Genomic DNA, 18,882 nt, shown 5'->3' on the forward strand with positions numbered 1-18,882 from the left:
TATAGAACTATGTCGCAAATGCAAACACATTTTCTATTCATTTTCTTTAGATTTTCGTCAGCCAAAAACATCATAAGGCTATTGCTGTTTTATAATCTAGAATACTCTGAAGTTAAACCAGACAAAGAAAAATTGGTTCATGTGAATAATATAGCACTGGTTGGGGGTGGGGAGAAAATGGTCCATGTGACAACTGAGATCTATTCAAAAGTGACAAACCAAACATGAATACTTGCCTATACTTTTGAGTTGATTAATGTGTCCTAGATAACTATGTTTCACTCAAAAACAGATTGTCATAACTAGCCACAGACAACATATTAACAATTCTTTCCAAAATTGTGATATCTAAGAATTTTAAACATAAGTGTGCAAAACCCTAAACACCCTCAGGTTTTTTAAAAAGAAAACACACCTTTTGTATTTTTAAACCTATAAAATATTCTATAGTTTTACTTTAGATTAGAAGCAATTATACCAAATAGTTACAGAACTATGAGTCCAATCCTAAACATGCTTACTTGATGGTAAATTAATTAAAGTCTGCTGGCATTAGAATGCAATAATATATGAAACATACACAGTAGAGATGTACATCACTATGAAATTTTACATCTAATTTTCGGAGCAGTTCTCCACATTTAGACCACATAGACACACACACACACACACTTATACTTTTCAAAGTTACACAATACCTCCAAAATGAACTTTCTTCTTGAATCTTGAATTTTCAGTCATGATTTCTAACCTAGATGTAACCATCTCAGTTGCACTTGTTGTGTATTTGCATCACCATCAACATACAAAACCACATTTCCCAGATTTCAAGTTACTTGAACTGAGTTTTTCAGCCCTATTGTGAATACAGGAATTCTTTCAAATAAAAAAGGCTGTTTTAGAAAGAAGGAAAAACGTCTTCAAACTTTTAAATCCATCTTGATACTGAATATGACAAGGACCTTCAGAGATCAAAACATCAACATGAAGCAAGTTGTTTTATACAAGTTGTATGCTCAGCAATAGACTCCATATCACTCTAGTTTCACACTGTACCATTGGATTTTTCTCCCTCTTTTATTTAAGGTTTCCATGGAAATGCATCAGTCACTAATCTAAATAAGTGCGGGTGAAGGACGCCTGAAAACCTAGAGCAATTACGCATGCCATTAGAGAGGAAAAAGAATGATTCAGCCCAGCTGTACTGTGTTACTAATAGCTATCGTTTCTACATTTTGGTTGCTCGACGCCAAACAAAATCTGCTCTAGCAGCTTTGAAAACCCACTCTGCTTGCCCTGTCTCTAACACGCCCATAATAAAAATAACCTTGATGAGTGCATGTTAGGAGTTAAAGCACTTCAGATGCAAATCCTTTCTCCTCCCACAAATGCCAAATATGCTTGTTTTGCCAGGGCTGTAACACTGTATGTTAATTTCTTCCAGAACATGAGGTTATTTTCAATCCACTAGTACTACAAGAAAAGAGGTGTTTGCTTCTTTGATCTGTATTAAAAGATCTCCAAGCCCTGAATTACAGCCATTTAAATATAAAAAGCTGAGATGCAAAGGATGTCATTTTTGTTAGTTAACCCAATTTCATTTTTACTGACTGTATCTCAGCATAACATAGTTGAGCTATAGTATCCAATATATTTTAAGTACAAGGGCATAGGAGTGCTTCCTCTGGTATTTGATGGACAAAAAGAAGCACATTTTTTCATTAGGGCAGATGTAGGTGCTGTGGGTTAAACCACAGAGCCTGGGGCTTGCTGATCAGAAGGTCGGCGGTTCGAATCCCCGTGACTGGGTGAGCTCCCGTTGCTCAGTCCCTGCTCCTGCCAACCTAGCAGTTCGAAAGCATGTCAAAGTGCAAGTAGATAAATACAGCGAGAAGGTAAATGGCGTTTTTGTGTGCTGTTCTGGTTTGCCAGAAGTGGCTTTGTCATGCTGGCCACATGACCTGGAAGCTGTACACCGGGTCCCTTGGGCAATAATGTGAGATGAGCGCCGCACCCCCAGAGTCGGTCACGACTGGACCTAATGGTCAGGGGTCCCTTTACCTTTAGGAAACCTCTGGCCCTCCAGATACTGCTTAACTGCAGGCATAGGCAAACTTGGCCCTCCAGATGTTTTGAGACTACAATTCCCATCATCCCCGACCACTGGTCCTGTTAGCTAGGGATGATGGGAGTTGTAGTCCCAAAACATCTGGAGTGCCGAGTTTGCCTATGCCTGGCTTAACTACCACTCCCATCAGTGAGCATGGCCAAGGCCAGGGATGATGGGAGTTGTAGTCCAGCAACATCTGAGGGTTCATAGGTTCCCCACACCTGATTTAAGTGTTTAAGGCAGAGCTTTCCACTTTTCATATTGGTGACACACTTTTGCAACACAATAATTAAGTTCTACTAGCAAACCGAAGGTTACACAGCTGATTGTCATGGCTTACAACTGAGTTCAAAACAAATGGACAAACGAAAATGGTCATCCAACATAATTGTGGCACCAGGTGGGCAATCCTACCCATTTGTCAAAGTTGGCCTGTTATCTCCATGCCTGCCGTATAGTATCCTAAAGGGGGCTAATAGGATGCTTCTCATGCATTAAAAAAAACCTTCTCTCCTCCCTGCATCATATGGAGAATTATCAGAAGATGTAAAAACCTTTTTTTCTCCTTTCACATACTCTGGAAACCTCCTCACCCCATAAGATATATGATCATTATTAGTTTCTTACCTACCCATCACCCTCAGCTCTCAAGGCAGGTTACAAAAAATTTAAAATACTGTACAATATTAGAAATAATCATTTCAGAATTGGAATCAAGAGGGTTCCAAAATATAGATCTCAGGTGTCAAAGGACAGGGTAAAAATGTGCATTTCAGCACTTCATAACAAAGTATGTTAAGGCTTCAGGAGCATGGGAATGAAAAGTTGTGTTTTATCCATCCTTATCCCTTCCAAAAACATCCCACTCCTGAACAGCACTGCAGTGCTCCTGTTCAACACCAGATTCAGATATGCTTGCTCTGCCTAAAAGCAAAACCCCTGAATGGTGGCAGGCCATATCTAACCCCCTTCCCAATTAACTCTTGCGCAATCTCACCGCACTTTCACATGTGCCTCCATGTTCCTATAATTTCCCCAGCAAAGTCTAGTTTTCCTGTTAATTTTTCCTCCATTGCCCAAGCTGACAATACCTTCTTGAGATCTAGCTATATTCTATGCTTCTCTCAGCGTAACCACATATGCCAGTCTATTTCATAGAATTAAAATATTCCCACATGTAATGAAATGGAACCAGCCAAGTGTGGCAAATAGGTTACAAAACCTTTATTGGCCTGAACCAGAACCAAAGGAATAACTTCACTGACAGCTGAACTCAAATTGAAATTAAACCAAAATTTTGCAGCTTGACTTCCTTCATTTGAGGGTTTCCGATAAGTATACGAGTTAAGATTTTATATAATTTGAACAATAAAAAATAGGATTGATAAATTATACTAAGGCTCAATAGGGCTCTTGGGCCTTTATGCAATCAGCTAGAAGAACTGAAAGAGTGACTCAATAAAGCACTTAATAAATATAGTACTATTTTCCCCCACCCGTAACACTCATTCCTATGGCCAGGATTCTTCTATGTTTACCCAAATGTAAATTCTGTCCAGCAAATGTCTCCTAAAACATTAACATTCATTTCTGGTAGCTTTGAGCAATTTGACTTACTGTTACTGACCATGGCAATTATCAGTAAGAAACTAGTAATAAAGTAATAAAGGAGATAGATAATGCATGCTCATCACAACAGTTCACTGACCTCTTTCTTTCATTGTTCCCCCATCTCTGCCCCACAGAACAAAATGCCTGAGCTATCAAAGGCCAGGATAAAGAGGGGAAACTTCAGCATATGGCAAAAGCTGTGCAATGAAGATGCTACACTAAGTGTGGGAAACCTTTGGCCCTCCAGATATTGCTGGACTACAATTCTCATCATCCTTAGTCATTTGTTGTGGTTATTGGGGCTGATGGGAGGCCAAATGTTCCCAACTACGGTATGTTACACACACCTCTTTAGGGCAGGAATACCACAATTTAGGGGCTGTCACAGAGAAACCCTCTTCCAGGGTGCCATTCCCCACATTTCTAAGAGTGGTGTTACCATCAAGAGAGTCACCTCTGCAGATCTTAACACTGTCTTTAAACAGGTTTTCTATGGGTTCTAAATGGAACTCCGCCCAGTAATATGGCTGCTGCATTTTAGACCAGTTGAAGTTCCCAAATCATCTTCAACAGCATGCCCACACAGAGTACATCACAATAGTCCAATTTTGAAGCTGTCATGGCATGGAAAACAGTGGCCCAGTCATTGGAATGGAAGCATTTACACTCCATAATCTCATCCTTTCCAAAAGGTTTGCTACAACATCTTACATATAAACTAAAGATGGAGGGCTATCCCCATGGTGATATTATCTAGTGACAGCTTAAACTAGTGTAGACCAACTGAAGTTTGCAGGACTATACTAGCATAAATTATCACGGAAGTATCTCACCCACTAGTATAATTATTTTCACTACCATCTGCTTTTCATGTCACAACAAGTGCTCATACAGAATCTAATGAAATCCTTATAAGATCCATTACTTACTTGCAAATTTTAAAAACTAGCAGATCTATTCAGAAAGCCTCTGTAAATGACGGAACAAAGCTTTTGCTCATTCTTCAGTAAAAACAGTATCCTTCATGCAATATAATTATCCATTGATAAAAGAGACTTTTGTTATCAGGTGAGTAAAGGAATTAAGAAAAAAATGATTGGCAGAAAATATGGATAAATGAAATATATGCTGATAATGTTTTATCAAATATCGTTTAAACAAGCAAAATAGTGACATACAGTATACATTTATACAGTGGGTTGCAGTAAACCACCACTTTCACATGCAAAGTCTATTCCAATCAGCCCCAGCCATCATGCACAGTTGTCAGGGGTGATAGGAGCTGTAGTCCAGCAACATCTGGAGGGAACCACCTTGGCTAGTCCTGCAATGCACATGTACTCAAAAGTTAGTCCCATTTAGTTCAGTGGGCCCTACACATAGGAAGAACTGCAGCCTAAACGCAGCTGCTTTCCCCGCCCCCTCCAATTTAAGTTGGGACTGTGGTGCTGGGGAAGAGAGATCAACTTTTCTCCTCAATACATTTTTTACTCATCCATATCACTTCCTCAATATTGCAGTTCGCCCTTTTCTTTGCAGCTAAGCAAACAGAATGAGAATTGAAGTAGGGTCCTGTCCCTCAGTCTAACTGACTCGACTGCCACCTGGTTCTTCTCTTAGCAGCCAGTAACTCAGCATGGAACACAGAGGGAGAAAGAAACCCTTCCACTGGCCTGTTGTGACAGATATTACCCTGGCTTTCCCAGACTGTTTCTTCTACTACTGTCCTTTCCTCTGTAATAGATTGTGTCTTTATCTTTAGACTGTAAACCCGAGGGCAAAATGTGTGTTATTTCCCACTTTTGTACAGAACTGAGCAATTCTAGGCATTTTTTTTAATCAACAACGACAAGATCAACAAGGCCTCTAACAGCAATAAATGCTGGGAATTGCAGTAGTAGTCATGGGAACTAGAGCACAGAGGGAGACAGTTAAACCTGTAAATTTGATCTTAGCCTCTGAGTTTACATGTCAGGAAATTACTGGATACAGGAACAGCAGGAATCAGCATGTGAGTACATAGGTCCCATCTGAGTTAGGAAAGAAAGAAAGAAAAACCCTGAATGGTCCAGTAGCTGCAGACTGACCAGCATCTCTGAGAGGAAGACTCTCAGCAAGCCCTAGGAGCTGTAGAAATGGAGTCTTGGATCCCTTGGCTTAACTGAAAGAAAAAAGTTTAAACATCTGCTGCCCTTTAAGTTGTTTATATGTGTGTGTCATCATGCAAGTCACCCTAACCAGGTGAGCAGATGGTAGAGATGTTAACTGGAATTACACAGGAGCAACAACGAAGGTGCATACTCTATGCATGCTAGAGAAGACAACACTAACAACCTGAACAAAATTGAGCTCTACTGTTTTCCCTGGGCTTGCTTCCTAGTAATTGTGTTTTTCTAGGTTGTAATCTTCTGCATTTTACCTACCACATGCAGACCCTCCAAGTGTTCTTATTTTCAGGGGACAGTCCCAGATCTACAGTCCTGGTTTCTGATTTGATCCCAGAATGTCCTGCTTTTCCTTAGGACAGAGCTTTCTAATCTGTGTGTCACAGCACATTAGTGTGTCAGCTGCAGTGTGTTGGTGTGTTACGAGAATGCTCCCCGTGCTCCTCCCAGGGCTGGTAGTAAAGCTGAATTACTGTTTCACAGAATGATGCATGTCTTAAAAGTGTGTCACCGACATGAAAAGTTTGTAAAGCTCTGCGCTTTGGATGTCTCTATTTTCATCAGAGAAAAGTTGGAGGGTATGGAATAGGACATCCCCCTTTTTAGCGGGGAAATGTTGGAGGGTATGCCACATGTTGCCAAAATACCATTCTTAAATCCTTATTAAAAATATAATATTTGCCATGCCTTATAAGAGAAATAGAAAAGGAGATAGGTATATTGAATCGGATTCAACTACGGTAAATAGTCACACTAGCGGGAGCTAGTAGAACAAGACTTGCTAGCACAACAGAGCTATCTCCCCTTTTCTTCTGAGTGTGCCCTGCTGCAGCTCCCGAAAATCAGCTCTGGGCTGTCAGAAGAACCCCTGGAACAGCATGCAGAGGGAGCAGAGCAGAGATTGTTCTATTGGCAAAGCAGAAATGTTTGTGTTGACAAAATTATATTATGAATGCAACGTTGAATTCCACCCATTGAAGATGTGGCACAGTTGCTTAGAGCATAGTTCTGAAAATGCCAGTGTTGCAGGTTTGGTCCCTGTAAGGGACAAGGTTGCATTGCAGGGGTTGGACTAGATGATCCTCAGGGTCCCTTCCAACTCTATAATTCTGTGATTCTAAAGACAGGTGCAACTAGGCCATACTGCACCACACACTCGTCTTTGCTGCCCATGCAGGACATAAGAGAAGGGGGGGGGAATCAAAGGGATAACACTGCCAAATCTGTGCTAGTACAGGGATTCCTCTTAATAACTTAAAAGTAGTCTTTTGTGTTTCAAAGCCTGCATCGTTCCAGTTATACAATTAATGAATGCAAATCAGTGGAAATATAAAGGAAGTATATAAAAGTAGCCGTGAAGACACACTTAATAACGATCAACTTGTTGGGGTTACTGTTTCTGTAAGGACAGAATAAGACATTACATAACACATGATTATATTTAGTGCATCAAAAACTTGCATGCTAATGACCTGAACATAATCCTAGACAACAAGCCAAGAGTAATGCTAAGAAGATACTTCAACTAAAAGACCATATTGTTTCATCCTTGGGGAGGGAGGGAAGTGGGGAATCCCTAAAGAGCTATGCTGCTAGAATCAGTTGGAACACGCATGGGTTGTATTTTTCTGCTCTTTGGGGAGGGCACGGGGCCAAGCACCAATTCATGATGCTGTTAAGGATATATGGAAATCATTCAAGTCCCACGAGGGCCACAAAGTCCAAGGCAGCTGCTCCTTGGCATATGGTCCATTATATTTGCCACTGATAAAGAACCTTAACGGAGGTAGTGGAAAAATGACTGCTGCTCTACATTCACTTGTATTACACACACACTGATGAAACTTCCCTTCCTAGACTTTGGTAGATCATGAAGAGTATGATTCAGGATGTATATGGGAAATGGTGTAATATTTTCACCACTAGCTTTGTTTCCTTAGCAGTAGGGTTGTTTGAGGGCTAAGGAAGAGAAGCACAAAAAAGGCTTCAGTCTATTTACCTTTGGGGCATTGCTAGGGATGAGCTCCCCCCCCTTTTTTATTAAGGTCCAGATTCAACAAAACAGTAGTCAACACAATGAGTCCCACTACAGCAACAGGGCTTTCCTCCGACTCTGCCCTGTGTGCTTTGGGAGAATCTCCAGAACAGTGCATGGGGGGGGGGGGAAGGGGATATTGTTCCATCTGGGTAATAATAATAATAATATAAAATTTTATTTATACCCCGCCCTCCCCAGCTCAGGGCGGCTGACATCAACAACATCACAACAAAACGTAAAAGAAAGAAAAACAAAAAGCAAAAATGCTTGTCCTGACTGAACTATGACTATTTGCCACTGTGAGAGTGAATTCCTTCCATGGTGTACAAGTGTTTCTGGCTACATACTGAATTTGAGGCAAACTGAACTGAGGGGTGCTGGGTAGGTTTCGGCAGACAGGGCACAACAACCCGCCTGCTGCTCCTTCAATCTTGCATCCTAACTGGGAAGTGGTCATGATAGACCCGAAGTGGGGAGGCAAGCCAGCAGCACAATTAGGGAGAGGGAAAGAGAGGAGTAGAGGAAAGGAAGGGAAAATGGAAGAGAAGGAGAAAGTAAATGGGGAAGAAGATAATAGGGAGATAAGAGGAGGTGTGGAGGAACAGAACTGGCAGGCATTGCCACAGAAAGAAAATAGAAAGAGGAGTGGGTTAGGAAGATTTAGAGGCCAAGAAACCTCCAGTGATGAGCTTAAAGGAGATGAGAAGGAATTCTATGAGGCAGAGAACCTACTTTTACAGTAAACTGTGGGACTGTAATCAGGAGTACATGGCTGAGAAAGTGAAACATACAACAAACAGGATTGATGATGACAAGAACACCCAGGGCTGTGTGAGTAAAACAAGAGACACCCTGGGGCTCTGGAGATCCTATGGATCTGCAGGGAGGGGCAGCGCAATAATAAGCACTCAATTGCCCATTTCTGTCAGTAGTCATGTTGCTATGTTCTGCTTCCACTTTATCTTTTGAACATTCATGGCAATTACAGAGACATGAATTATGGTCACATACTTTTTACAAAACAGAACTGATGGAAAATGTTCCTAGGCAATGCCACCACACAATACTTTAAGCAAAGCAAGAAATTTTGGCATGTCATGTTTCTATGCATCTGAACATGACCAAAAGGAACGAAAATGCACACAGAGATAGATAGACACACACACACACACACACACACAGAGAGAGAGAGAGAGAGAGAGAGAGAGAGAGAGAGAGAAGAAAATGAAGATGTTGATAATTCTATTTTGATTCACAAATGAAGCACCACATCACCTTGTTCTACCCAACCAGGGGCATAGGAAGATAGGGGCAGTAGGGGCTCCAAGGGGTGCCATCGCAGGTGCCCGCCCCACCCCCAAAATGCCTGCCCTGCCCCCAGAACGCGTGTCACGCCCCTCTGGGAGGCGCGCCACACCCCCAGAATGCGAACCATGGCCCTCCGGGAGGTGTGCTGTGCCCCCGGGAGGCGCGTCATGGCCCTCCAGGAGGCGCGCCACGGCCCTGGAACGTGTGTTCCACCCCTCCGGGAGGTGCGCCCCGCCCCCAGAACAGGCGCCAGCCCCACCCCCGGTGACAGAGCATGAAGCTCCGCCACTGTACCCAACATAGCCTGAATACAAATACAGTGGTGCCTCGCTAGACGAATGCCCTGCTAGACGAAATTATCGCTAGATGAAAGGGTTTTGCGATCGGAGGTTGCCTCGCAAGACGATAAGATTTTCTATGGCCGCCGCTTTGCCTTGTGAAGCGTGGCCATAAAAAGACGAAGCGGCTCCGAGTCAACCTCTGATCGCAATCCCAAAAGGCATTTGTCTAGCGGGGAAGAGGCAAAGGAAGAGTAGCTGTCAGCACCTGTCAGCTGATCTTCCTTTGCCTTCTTTCCGTGCTACAGCTGGTTCCGCTGGTCTCTGCCAGTTGCTCGCGGCAGAGGCCAGTGGAACATAAAGGGAAACCAGCTGTAGCGAGGGAAGGTGGGGGGGAGAAGCGGAGGAACGGATCGTTCCTCCGCTTCTCCCCCCGCAGCCACGCCACAGCCGAAGCCGAAGCGGGCCGGTGCGGGGGTGTCTGTTATGTACTGAGCTGAATCCTAGAACAATAGGATTCAGAATCAGCGGGAGCTACCCAATCCAACTCCAGGTGGAAGTGAATCCGCAACCTGATTGGCCTGCTGGAGCAGCCAATCAGGCGGCTGGCAGAAGTGAATCTGCTACCTGATTGGCCTGTAGGAGCAGCCAATCAGGCTGCAGGCAAAAGTCAATCCACAATATAATTGGCCCACAGGTGTAGCCCTGAAGTAGCCAATCACGCAAGGCCCATTGTGTAAATAATGTATATAAGCAGATGGTTTTGGGAAAAGAGCCATTCGTCTTCTCTTCTCCTCCTTGATGACTATGAGCTGAATAAAGAGCATGAAATTCACTCTTGACTCCGAGTATATTTCACTGGCGACGAAGGTGGGATCCTGCTGAGCTGACCGCCACCACGCACTGCACCGCAGCACCGCCACCTGCTGCACCGCTGCATCGCACCGTGCATCCAGGCTTCAGCTCCAGGACCCAAGGAACCCAGAATGGCAACCGACAGCAGCTTCTCGCCATTCAAACCAGCATCAGGAGACTGGGAAGGGTACGCCGCCCGTTTCAACTTCCTCCTGCAAGCGAAAGAAGTCACCAACGACGCCATGAAGAGGGCGACATTCTTCAGCGTCTGTGGAGAGGAGACGTTTGAAATCGCCCGGGCTCTCCTTGCACCTAGAGATGTCGCTACCGTCTCTTACAAAACAATAATGGAACGGCTGAAGGAGCACTTCTCACCACAGCCCTCGGTGGTAGCTTGCCGAAATGCCTTCTACGCAAAACGGCAAGCCCCGGGGGAAACCATAACTGGGTTTGTGACCTCCCTCCGCCAAGCCGCCCGGTTATGCAACTTCTCAGAATTGGAGAACATGCTTCGTGACCGCCTCGTCGGTGGCCTGAGGGACGAGATGTTGCAACGACGCCTCTACGCCAAAAAAGACCTCACGTTCCAGATTGCTCTGGAGGAAGCCCTGGCAACCGAAGCCGCCGAGAGGTCAACGCAAGAGGCACGACCGGCCCCGCCATCCCAACCGAGGGTCTACCACGAAGACCTCACCGACGAATCCGAATCTGACAGGGAGGAAGTACACCGAGTACAGCGGCGCACTCAAGCAGCACACACACCACAGCAGCCTCGACGAGAAGGAGGGAACTGTGCAAGCTGCGGGGAGAACCACGAGAGGAGGACCTGTCGTTTCCGTAACGCAGAGTGCAGGCAGTGCAGAAAATTGGGACACATCGCCCGGGTGTGTCGGGCTCGACTCACCCGTCGACAAGCATCAGATGACCAACCCAGGAGCCCCAGGTCACACGGCACCATGCACCAAGGCAACTCGACGGAGATCACGGACTACCAGGTATTCCAGTTGCCCCATCCCAGCACAGAGAAAATTTATATAGAGGTACAGATAGAGGGAGCCCCATGCCGCATGGAGCTGGACACGGGTTCAACTCTATCCATAATCTCGGCCCGAACATTAAGGGAACTGTGCCCTAATGGGGGTCCCAAACTAAGGCCGGCCCCATTCACCCTCCGGGACTTCCAGAAACGTAAGGTCCCTACTATGGGGGTGGGGACCTTCAGGGTGCAATATCGAGGGCGAAAGCAACAATTGGACTTGCTGGTAGTTAAGGGCCCCTACGTTAGCTTACTGGGACTGGCATGGTTTGGACCTCTGGGGCTAGCCGTTACCGGGGTGAACCGCACTAGCTTACAAGTGGACGTGGACGCCATATGCAAAGAGTTTCCAGGGGTTTTCGATGGGGCATTGGGACGATATACAGGACCCCCCATTGCCCTACAGCTAGACCCTGCTGTACGACCCATCAGGCACAAGGCCCGCCGGGTCCCGTTTGCCCTGAAACCCCGCATAGACGAGGAATTGGACCGGCTCGTGGAGCAAGGAGTGCTGGAGCCGGTGCCCAACGCCCCCTGGGAAACTCCAATTGTCACACCCGTCAAGCCTAACGGTTCGGTCCGCATCTGTGCAGACTACAAATGCACCATAAACAAGGCTCTCACGGCCCATGCATACCCAGTGCCAGTGGTCAGCCATGTCCTCGCCACCCTGGCTGGGTCAAAAATCTTTGGCAAACTGGACTTGGCCCAAGCGTATCAACAGTTGCCTGTGGACGAAGCCACAGCAGAGGCTCAGACGATTGTGACGCACAGAGGGGCATTCAGAGTAAAGCGGCTGCAATTTGGCGTTAGCGTGGCACCAGGCATATTCCAGAATCTAATGGACTCTCTCCTTAAAGGGATTCCTGGTGTCACCCCCTTCTTCGATGATGTACTGATCGCCGGGCCCACACCAGAGGAATTTGAGGACCGCCTCCGCTCCGTCCTGCACCGTTTCCAGACGGCGGGCCTCAAGGTGAAGCGGGAAAAGTGTTTACTGGGAGTGCCGCAGGTGGACTTTCTGGGATTTAAGGTGGACGCAGAAGGGGTCCATCCAACCGGTGACAAGGTACGGGCCATTTGTGAGGCCCCAGCGCCCAAGAGCAAGCCCGAACTTCAGTCATTCTTGGGACTATTGAACTTTTACCATGCCTTCCTTCCCCATAAGGCAGCGGTAGCGGAGCCCCTACACAGACTCCTAGATAAAAGGGCCCCTTGGGTGTGGGGCCAGCGACAAAGGGCCGCATTCCAGGCAGTCAAGGACTTGCTCGTCTCGAACTCGGTCTTAGCACACTTCGACGAGAGGCTGCCAGTGGTGCTGGCATGCGACGCCTCTCCCTATGGCATCGGCGCTGTCCTGGGACACCAACTCCCGGATGGAAGAGAGGTGCCGGTGGCATACTTCTCCCAGACGCTTGCTGCAGCCGAACGAAACTACTCACAGATTGACAAGGAGGGTCTGGCAATCGTGAAGGGCGAAAAAAAATTCCATGATTTCTTGTACGGGCGGCCCTTTACCATAGTGACTGACCACAAGCCGTTGCTTGGCCTGTTTGCCCCTGAGAAGCAGACCCCCCAAGTGTTGTCTCCACGTGTCCTCAGGTGGTCAATTTTCCTTGCCGGCTACCAGTATGCACTAATCCACCGCCCTGGGAAGGCGATGGGCCACGCAGACGCCCTCAGCAGGCTACCACTACCAGAAACAGGCCCCGACCCAGTGCCTGCGCAAGAGGTTATGACCCTGGAGCTGCTTCCCGACCGACCCATTCAGGCACAAGAAGTTGCGCACCATTCCACAAAAGATAGGGTCATCTCCCGGGTCCTGGACTGGGTGTGGCGAGGATGGCCCAGCAGCAGCCCCGGGCCAGAATTCGCTGGCTACACAAACCGCAAACATGAACTGTCGGCCCACAAGGGGTGCCTGTTATGGGGAAGCAGGGTTGTTGTTCCCCAGCCCCTCCGCAAAAGGGTCCTCACAGCCCTACACGAGACACACCCAGGGGTAGTGAGGATGAAGGCCCTTGCCAGGAGTTATGTGTGGTGGCCGGGGATTGACAGAGAGATAGAGGCCTGGGTCCAACACTGCCAGACCTGCCAAGAATCCCGCCCGGATCCCCCTAGGGCCCCAGTCCAGCCCTGGGAGTCCGCCCGACATCCATGGTCACGCTTGCACGTGGACTTCGCTGGCCCCTTCCAGGGAAAAACATTCTTCATAGTGGTGGATTCCTACACCAAATGGCTGGAGGTCGCACTGGTACCATCCACTTCTACGGCGGCAGCCATCCGGGTACTACGTAAGCTGTTTGCGACCCACGGGCTCCCTGACACCCTCGTCTCGGACAATGGAACCGCATTCACGTCAGAGGAGTTCCAGACCTTCACAGCGCAGAACGCCATCCGCCACATCCGCTCAGCACCATTCCACCCTGCCACCAATGGCCAAGCGGAGCACATGGTGCGGACCACCAAGGACAGCCTCCGCCGCATGACACAAGGGGACTGGGAATACCGCCTTGCTGCATTTCTTCTAGCACAGCACAGCACCCCAAGCACAACGACGGGCCGGAGCCCAGCGGAATTACTAATGGGCCGGCGCCTTGCAACTAGACTGGACCGACTTCACCCCGACAGAGCTCAGGATGAGGTAGTGGTGGGAAAGGCAGGAACCCCCGGACATTTGTGGCCCAGGACCCAGTGTATGCAAAGAATTTTGGGGCAGGCCCAGCATGGGTACCCGCCACAGTCACCAAGGTGACCGGTCCCGTGTCGTACGAGGTACTAACGGAAGGGGGGCAATGTTGGCGCCGCCACTGCGACCAGATACGGCGACGATTCCCAGGAGGAACCCGGGAGGAGAGCGGGACAGAGGGGTCCCAAGGGGACAGCAGGGCAGTGAGGCCTGTAGAGCGAGAGGGGTGGGCAGAGGAAGCAGAAGCAGTAGGCACAGAGGGGCGCCCCGAGGCTGGAAGGACATCGGAACCAGAGCTACAACCTAGTGGTTCAGTGGCGCCAGACCAGACAGCCCCGGCACAGCCAGCAGCCTCGGAACACGAGCCAGAACCAGAACCCCTGACCAAGGAACACCCCAGGCCACAACGCACACGGAGGCGGCCAGCAGACCTTGGGGACTACGAATGCAACTTCCCGGGCAGGACTGGAACTTAGAGGGGAGGGGTGTTATGTACTGAGCTGAATCCTAGAACAATAGGATTCAGAATCAGCGGGAGCTACCCAATCCAACTCCAGGTGGAAGTGAATCCGCAACCTGATTGGCCTGCTGGAGCAGCCAATCAGGCGGCTGGCAGAAGTGAATCTGCTACCTGATTGGCCTGTAGGAGCAGCCAATCAGGCTGCAGGCAAAAGTCAATCCACAATATAATTGGCCCACAGGTGTAGCCCTGAAGTAGCCAATCACGCAAGGCCCATTGTGTAAATAATGTATATAAGCAGATGGTTTTGGGAAAAGAGCCATTCGTCTTCTCTTCTCCTCCTTGATGACTATGAGCTGAATAAAGAGCATGAAATTCACTCTTGACTCCGAGTATATTTCAGTGTCTCAGGGAAGGCAGCCGGCGAAAAGTCCCCGCACCGGCGCACTTCGGCTCCGGGGAATGACTTTTTGCCGGCTGCCTTCCCCAAGCCAAGGGGAAGGCAGCTGACGAAAAGTCGTTTCCCGGAGCCGAAGCGCGCTCGAGATCGAGCGCAGCGTGCAGGGCGGAGCAGGAGAAAGTGCGTGGCGGCTGCGGCGCTGAGGGGGCCGAACCGGGTCGGCCGGAGGGCGAGCACCACACGCTTTCTCTTGCTCGCCCCACGCGCTGCGCTCGCCCTCAGGCCCACCCAGGATCGGTTGTTTTAGCGCTGCCGCTGAGGCGAGTGGGAGAAAGTGGGGCTTTTTGCCGGCTGCCTTCCCCAAGCCAAGGAGCTGGGAGGGGGTGATTTTGAGCAGGAAAACATTTCCCAATTCAGTAGCAGATTTAAAGGTGAAAGGGGAACTTCTACATTTCACTGGGGAGCCTTACACAAGGCATCTTCCTCAACATATTTCTTCATCAGTCCATTAAGTTCAACGGGACTTCTTAGAAAGAAGCTTAGGATCATTCTTATTTGGAGCAGGAACACATTTCACATTGCCTGCTTTTTTCTTCATAATAAAAGCAGCTGAGTTGAACAGGTCATCAACATCACAAGCAGTTTGACCCTCACAGCTTGACCAGGGAGAGACCAGATATGTTTGGACTGAATAGCTTTCAGAATCGCCACTTTCACCTAAAAATGTTGTCTGTTCTTTCACATATCTTACCAAGGAATTGTCATCACCTGCTAAAGGAACAGGTTATTGTTATAGTATCACTAAGATGAAAACCTTCACAGAGACGGGAGAGGGGTCTACTTAAGATACCTAAACCTCCAGAAGCAAGTGGTGAATGCAGCTGAATCCAGTTGGCTTCTGAAATGCCCTGGAGTAGCTAAGAGTTGGTGCCAATAGCCCTGGCTATTGATGACTTCATTGACCTTTGGTTGACCCAAGCCCGGCTTAGACTGAGTTTCTATGAGATGTCTTTTCCCAAGGCTTCAAGATTCCTGGCAGCATTCTCTGGGTTTAATGACTGGGTTTGTCACTGTAGTGACTGGCTTTTAAAAGGTCTCTTCTCCCTTGTCTAATCAGAGCAGAAAGACAACAGTTTATGCAACCAGCAATTATCCGGAACCTGCCCTTCTCAAAGTTGGTAACCTAAATCCCTGCTCCCAAAATACGATGGGTATGTGTAAGACAGAAAGCGAGAGAGCGCATGGGGAAAATAGATGAAGCAATTTATTTCAACATTAGTTCAATCACACATAAATTAGGGGAATGCTTTGAAATCAGGGCAGATTGCTCTATTTAGCTTTGCTCTATTTCCACATGCCAAGGCTGTTCTACCACTAAGGAAGCAACCATAAATAAGATACAGCTCTCCTGATCAGTCCAAAACCTACTTGAATGTTTGAACACCTGGGTACATTAATCTTATATGAAATTAAATGCAATGCTGCAAAACCACCACCAACAAAAAAAATCCATACATTCTGTTCAGCTATTCTTATGAAACTATATTTACTCAACACAATACAGAGAAAAACTTATGTTCCCACAGCCTGCTGTAGCAAAGGGCAAACTAAACTGATTCAGCTGAATGCAGATTTTCCAAGTTTTTTTAAAAAATGATCAGTTATAATAATATGTTTCACTGATTCAAAATGTTTATTCAAGTATTTTTAACAACCAGAAAATACACAAAAATTGAAACAGAAGAATACCAGGTATAGCTCAAAAAAGGTAAAGAACTTGCGCTAATAAGGCTGGGTGGGACTTGTGCTCAAAGCTCCATCTTCAAAATCCACCCACCCACCAGCCCTAACTCCCGCTTTCCTTGTTCATAAAGAAGTATAAATTTCTCTTACTTTTAGTGATTGGGTCTTACTAGAGATCAGTCAAAGGAACAAGGTGCTCCTCTCTCCTTCTGTGTTCTCCAACCCATACACAATTAAACACCATACAGAATTAAACAGTACATGTATGTTTACAATAAGAGTACTCAGCTACAATGTTTCTACTGCATATTTCAACAAAGCAAAAGGCCAATACAGTACTGAAAATATTCAGGTACTGCATTAGTCCATTGTAGAGTTTTAGAAATAAAAAACCACTTTCAATACAGCTTGGAAACTCACTGGAATCCAGGGCAGATGCTGTGTGAATTTTGTTTTGAGAGGGAACATTCTTGTATGTGGGTCCCACCTATAGCCTGAAGAGGTACAGTTGACTCAGCGAGAATTATGCTATTGGTTCCATATTTCCCCACAACCATATGTCTCTAAAACCTTAAGGATACTCTGTACTAGAGAACAAAAATATATATGAAACACACAAGTTTTCATAGCTCCATATAGATGCAGCTTCAGTTATTACAGCATTGTCTCTCTCTACCCCCAGCTGCTAACATTTACTTAAAAAGAATGACTAATTCAGTTCTGTTAAAACATTTTAGACCAGTTACCACTGCTTTTTATGTATACATGGAAAAATCTAAGAATGCTTATAAGAGGAACCACCTAGTATTGGCATGCTTCTGTTTTGTACATAAACAATGCCACCTAGTGATCATCTACAAAACTGAACTGTTGGGGGAAAATAATGCATTTCTAATTGTTCCTGCTAAACATTTGATGCAGCAGACTATGGCTACAAAATACTGTGAAACAATAAATTTAAGAAGGACTCTGTTGTTTTAAGTGTAGGAATAGCTGCTATGTAATGCACAGGATGCTAATGTAACAGCATTTTGGAAAATTGGAGAGGACACTTAAACAGGGAACAGCACCTGGTGCCCCTGAATGCCTTAAAGACAATAAGGAGACTTAGATTGAAATCCTATACAGATCTACATTTTCTATTGCCAGTTTGTCTACTAATATGCATCCTCTGCAATGCCCTGGATCTAACATGCCCTGGGCCCAAGGCCATGGGGCAAAAATGGTGGCCGTCACAATTGGTATTTGAATAAATGACCCTCTTTTTCTAGGGCACGGAGGGAGGGAAATCTTCTGAGATATTTTGGCTTGGTTCTAAACATTCTTCTTCTTAAATTTTTGCTTAACTGATATAGAAGAACCAAAGTATTACAGCATGTGAGAAGTGATTTGATCTCCCAGCTTTTTTTTTTTTTTGTAAGTTACTACAATGCAGCTGCAAAGGTTTGCTAACCTGCCCATGGTATTGGTGCTTGGGGAGGCGAGCTAAATTCTGTCTCCCTGTACATTTTCCTGATCTAGATGGACATCTCCCAACTGTTATATTCCTTCCCCCCCGTGGAGCTAGTGAGCACACTTTCCTCTACTGCAGTAGAATAGCTGTTACACACTACTCTGAAGAGTTCAAGAGGGAAAATGGTTTATTGTGTCACTATCAGAGGCATTCAACTCTTGTGCAGCATTGTTTCTGTTACCCAGCAGCCCCCAACAACCCCCAGGTTTAATTAACCATGTCTTAGTGCAAGAGGCTGTATATCATCCCAACAAAGGCAGGTTTGATTTGTCATCTGATCCTCAGCTAAACTTTAGTCACTTGTCAAAATTTATCTTTAACATCTTAGTGTGGAAAGCTTCAGGATGATACTCTAAGTCTAAGTTCATCAAGATGCTTTCCCTAAAGTGAAGTTACTGGTCCTGCTTTTTCAGTGCTGTGCCACATGGCATTTCCCTCAGCTGCACAAGGTTCTTGAAGGTCTATGCCACAAGTGTAGGGTTTAGCATCTCCCATCTAGACTTCGGGCACTCAACTGAAAGGAAAAAATGAGAAGTCGCTGTCTGCCAGGGTAAGGGATAATTTTTTCTTACCCATTCCTATCCTTCTTTGGCAAAACCACTGGAATATGAAGACAGGGTAGAGGACTACCTTCATGTGCAGCAGGATTGCCACTGGGAACAGAGCCCCGAGGTAC

At 46.4% G+C, this 18,882-nt stretch overlaps 2 protein-coding genes across 8 annotated transcripts in view; one reads left to right on the top strand and one right to left on the bottom strand.

Annotated features, from left to right (window-relative positions):
• SHANK2 (SH3 and multiple ankyrin repeat domains 2) overlaps positions 1-18,882 on the bottom strand; it is a 339,643-nt gene that overhangs the window by 166,787 nt on the left and 153,974 nt on the right. The gene's annotated exons all lie outside the window — the stretch shown is intronic.
• On the top strand, positions 10,197-13,130 carry LOC148687633 (uncharacterized). The gene is made up of 2 exons (XM_088668455.1): positions 10,197-11,360; positions 12,262-13,130. Exons 1-2 carry the CDS (start codon positions 10,497-10,499, stop codon positions 12,298-12,300), a joined length of 903 nt encoding a protein of 300 aa, XP_088524581.1. The 5' UTR covers positions 10,197-10,496; the 3' UTR covers positions 12,301-13,130.

This window comes from Zootoca vivipara, chromosome 1, assembly GCF_965207765.1.
Source record: "Zootoca vivipara chromosome 1, rZooViv2.hap1.1, whole genome shotgun sequence".
NCBI lineage: Eukaryota > Metazoa > Chordata > Lepidosauria > Squamata > Lacertidae > Zootoca > Zootoca vivipara.

Coding starts and splice junctions, on each gene's coding strand:
- LOC148687633 (XM_088668455.1), top strand. CDS start 10,497: ATGGCAACCGACAGCAGCTTCTCGCCATTCAAACCAGCATCAGGAGAC. Junction 11,361..12,261: donor CGGAGATCACGGACTACCAG/GTATTCCAGTTG, acceptor CTCTCCTTAAAG/GGATTCCTGGTGTCACCCCC.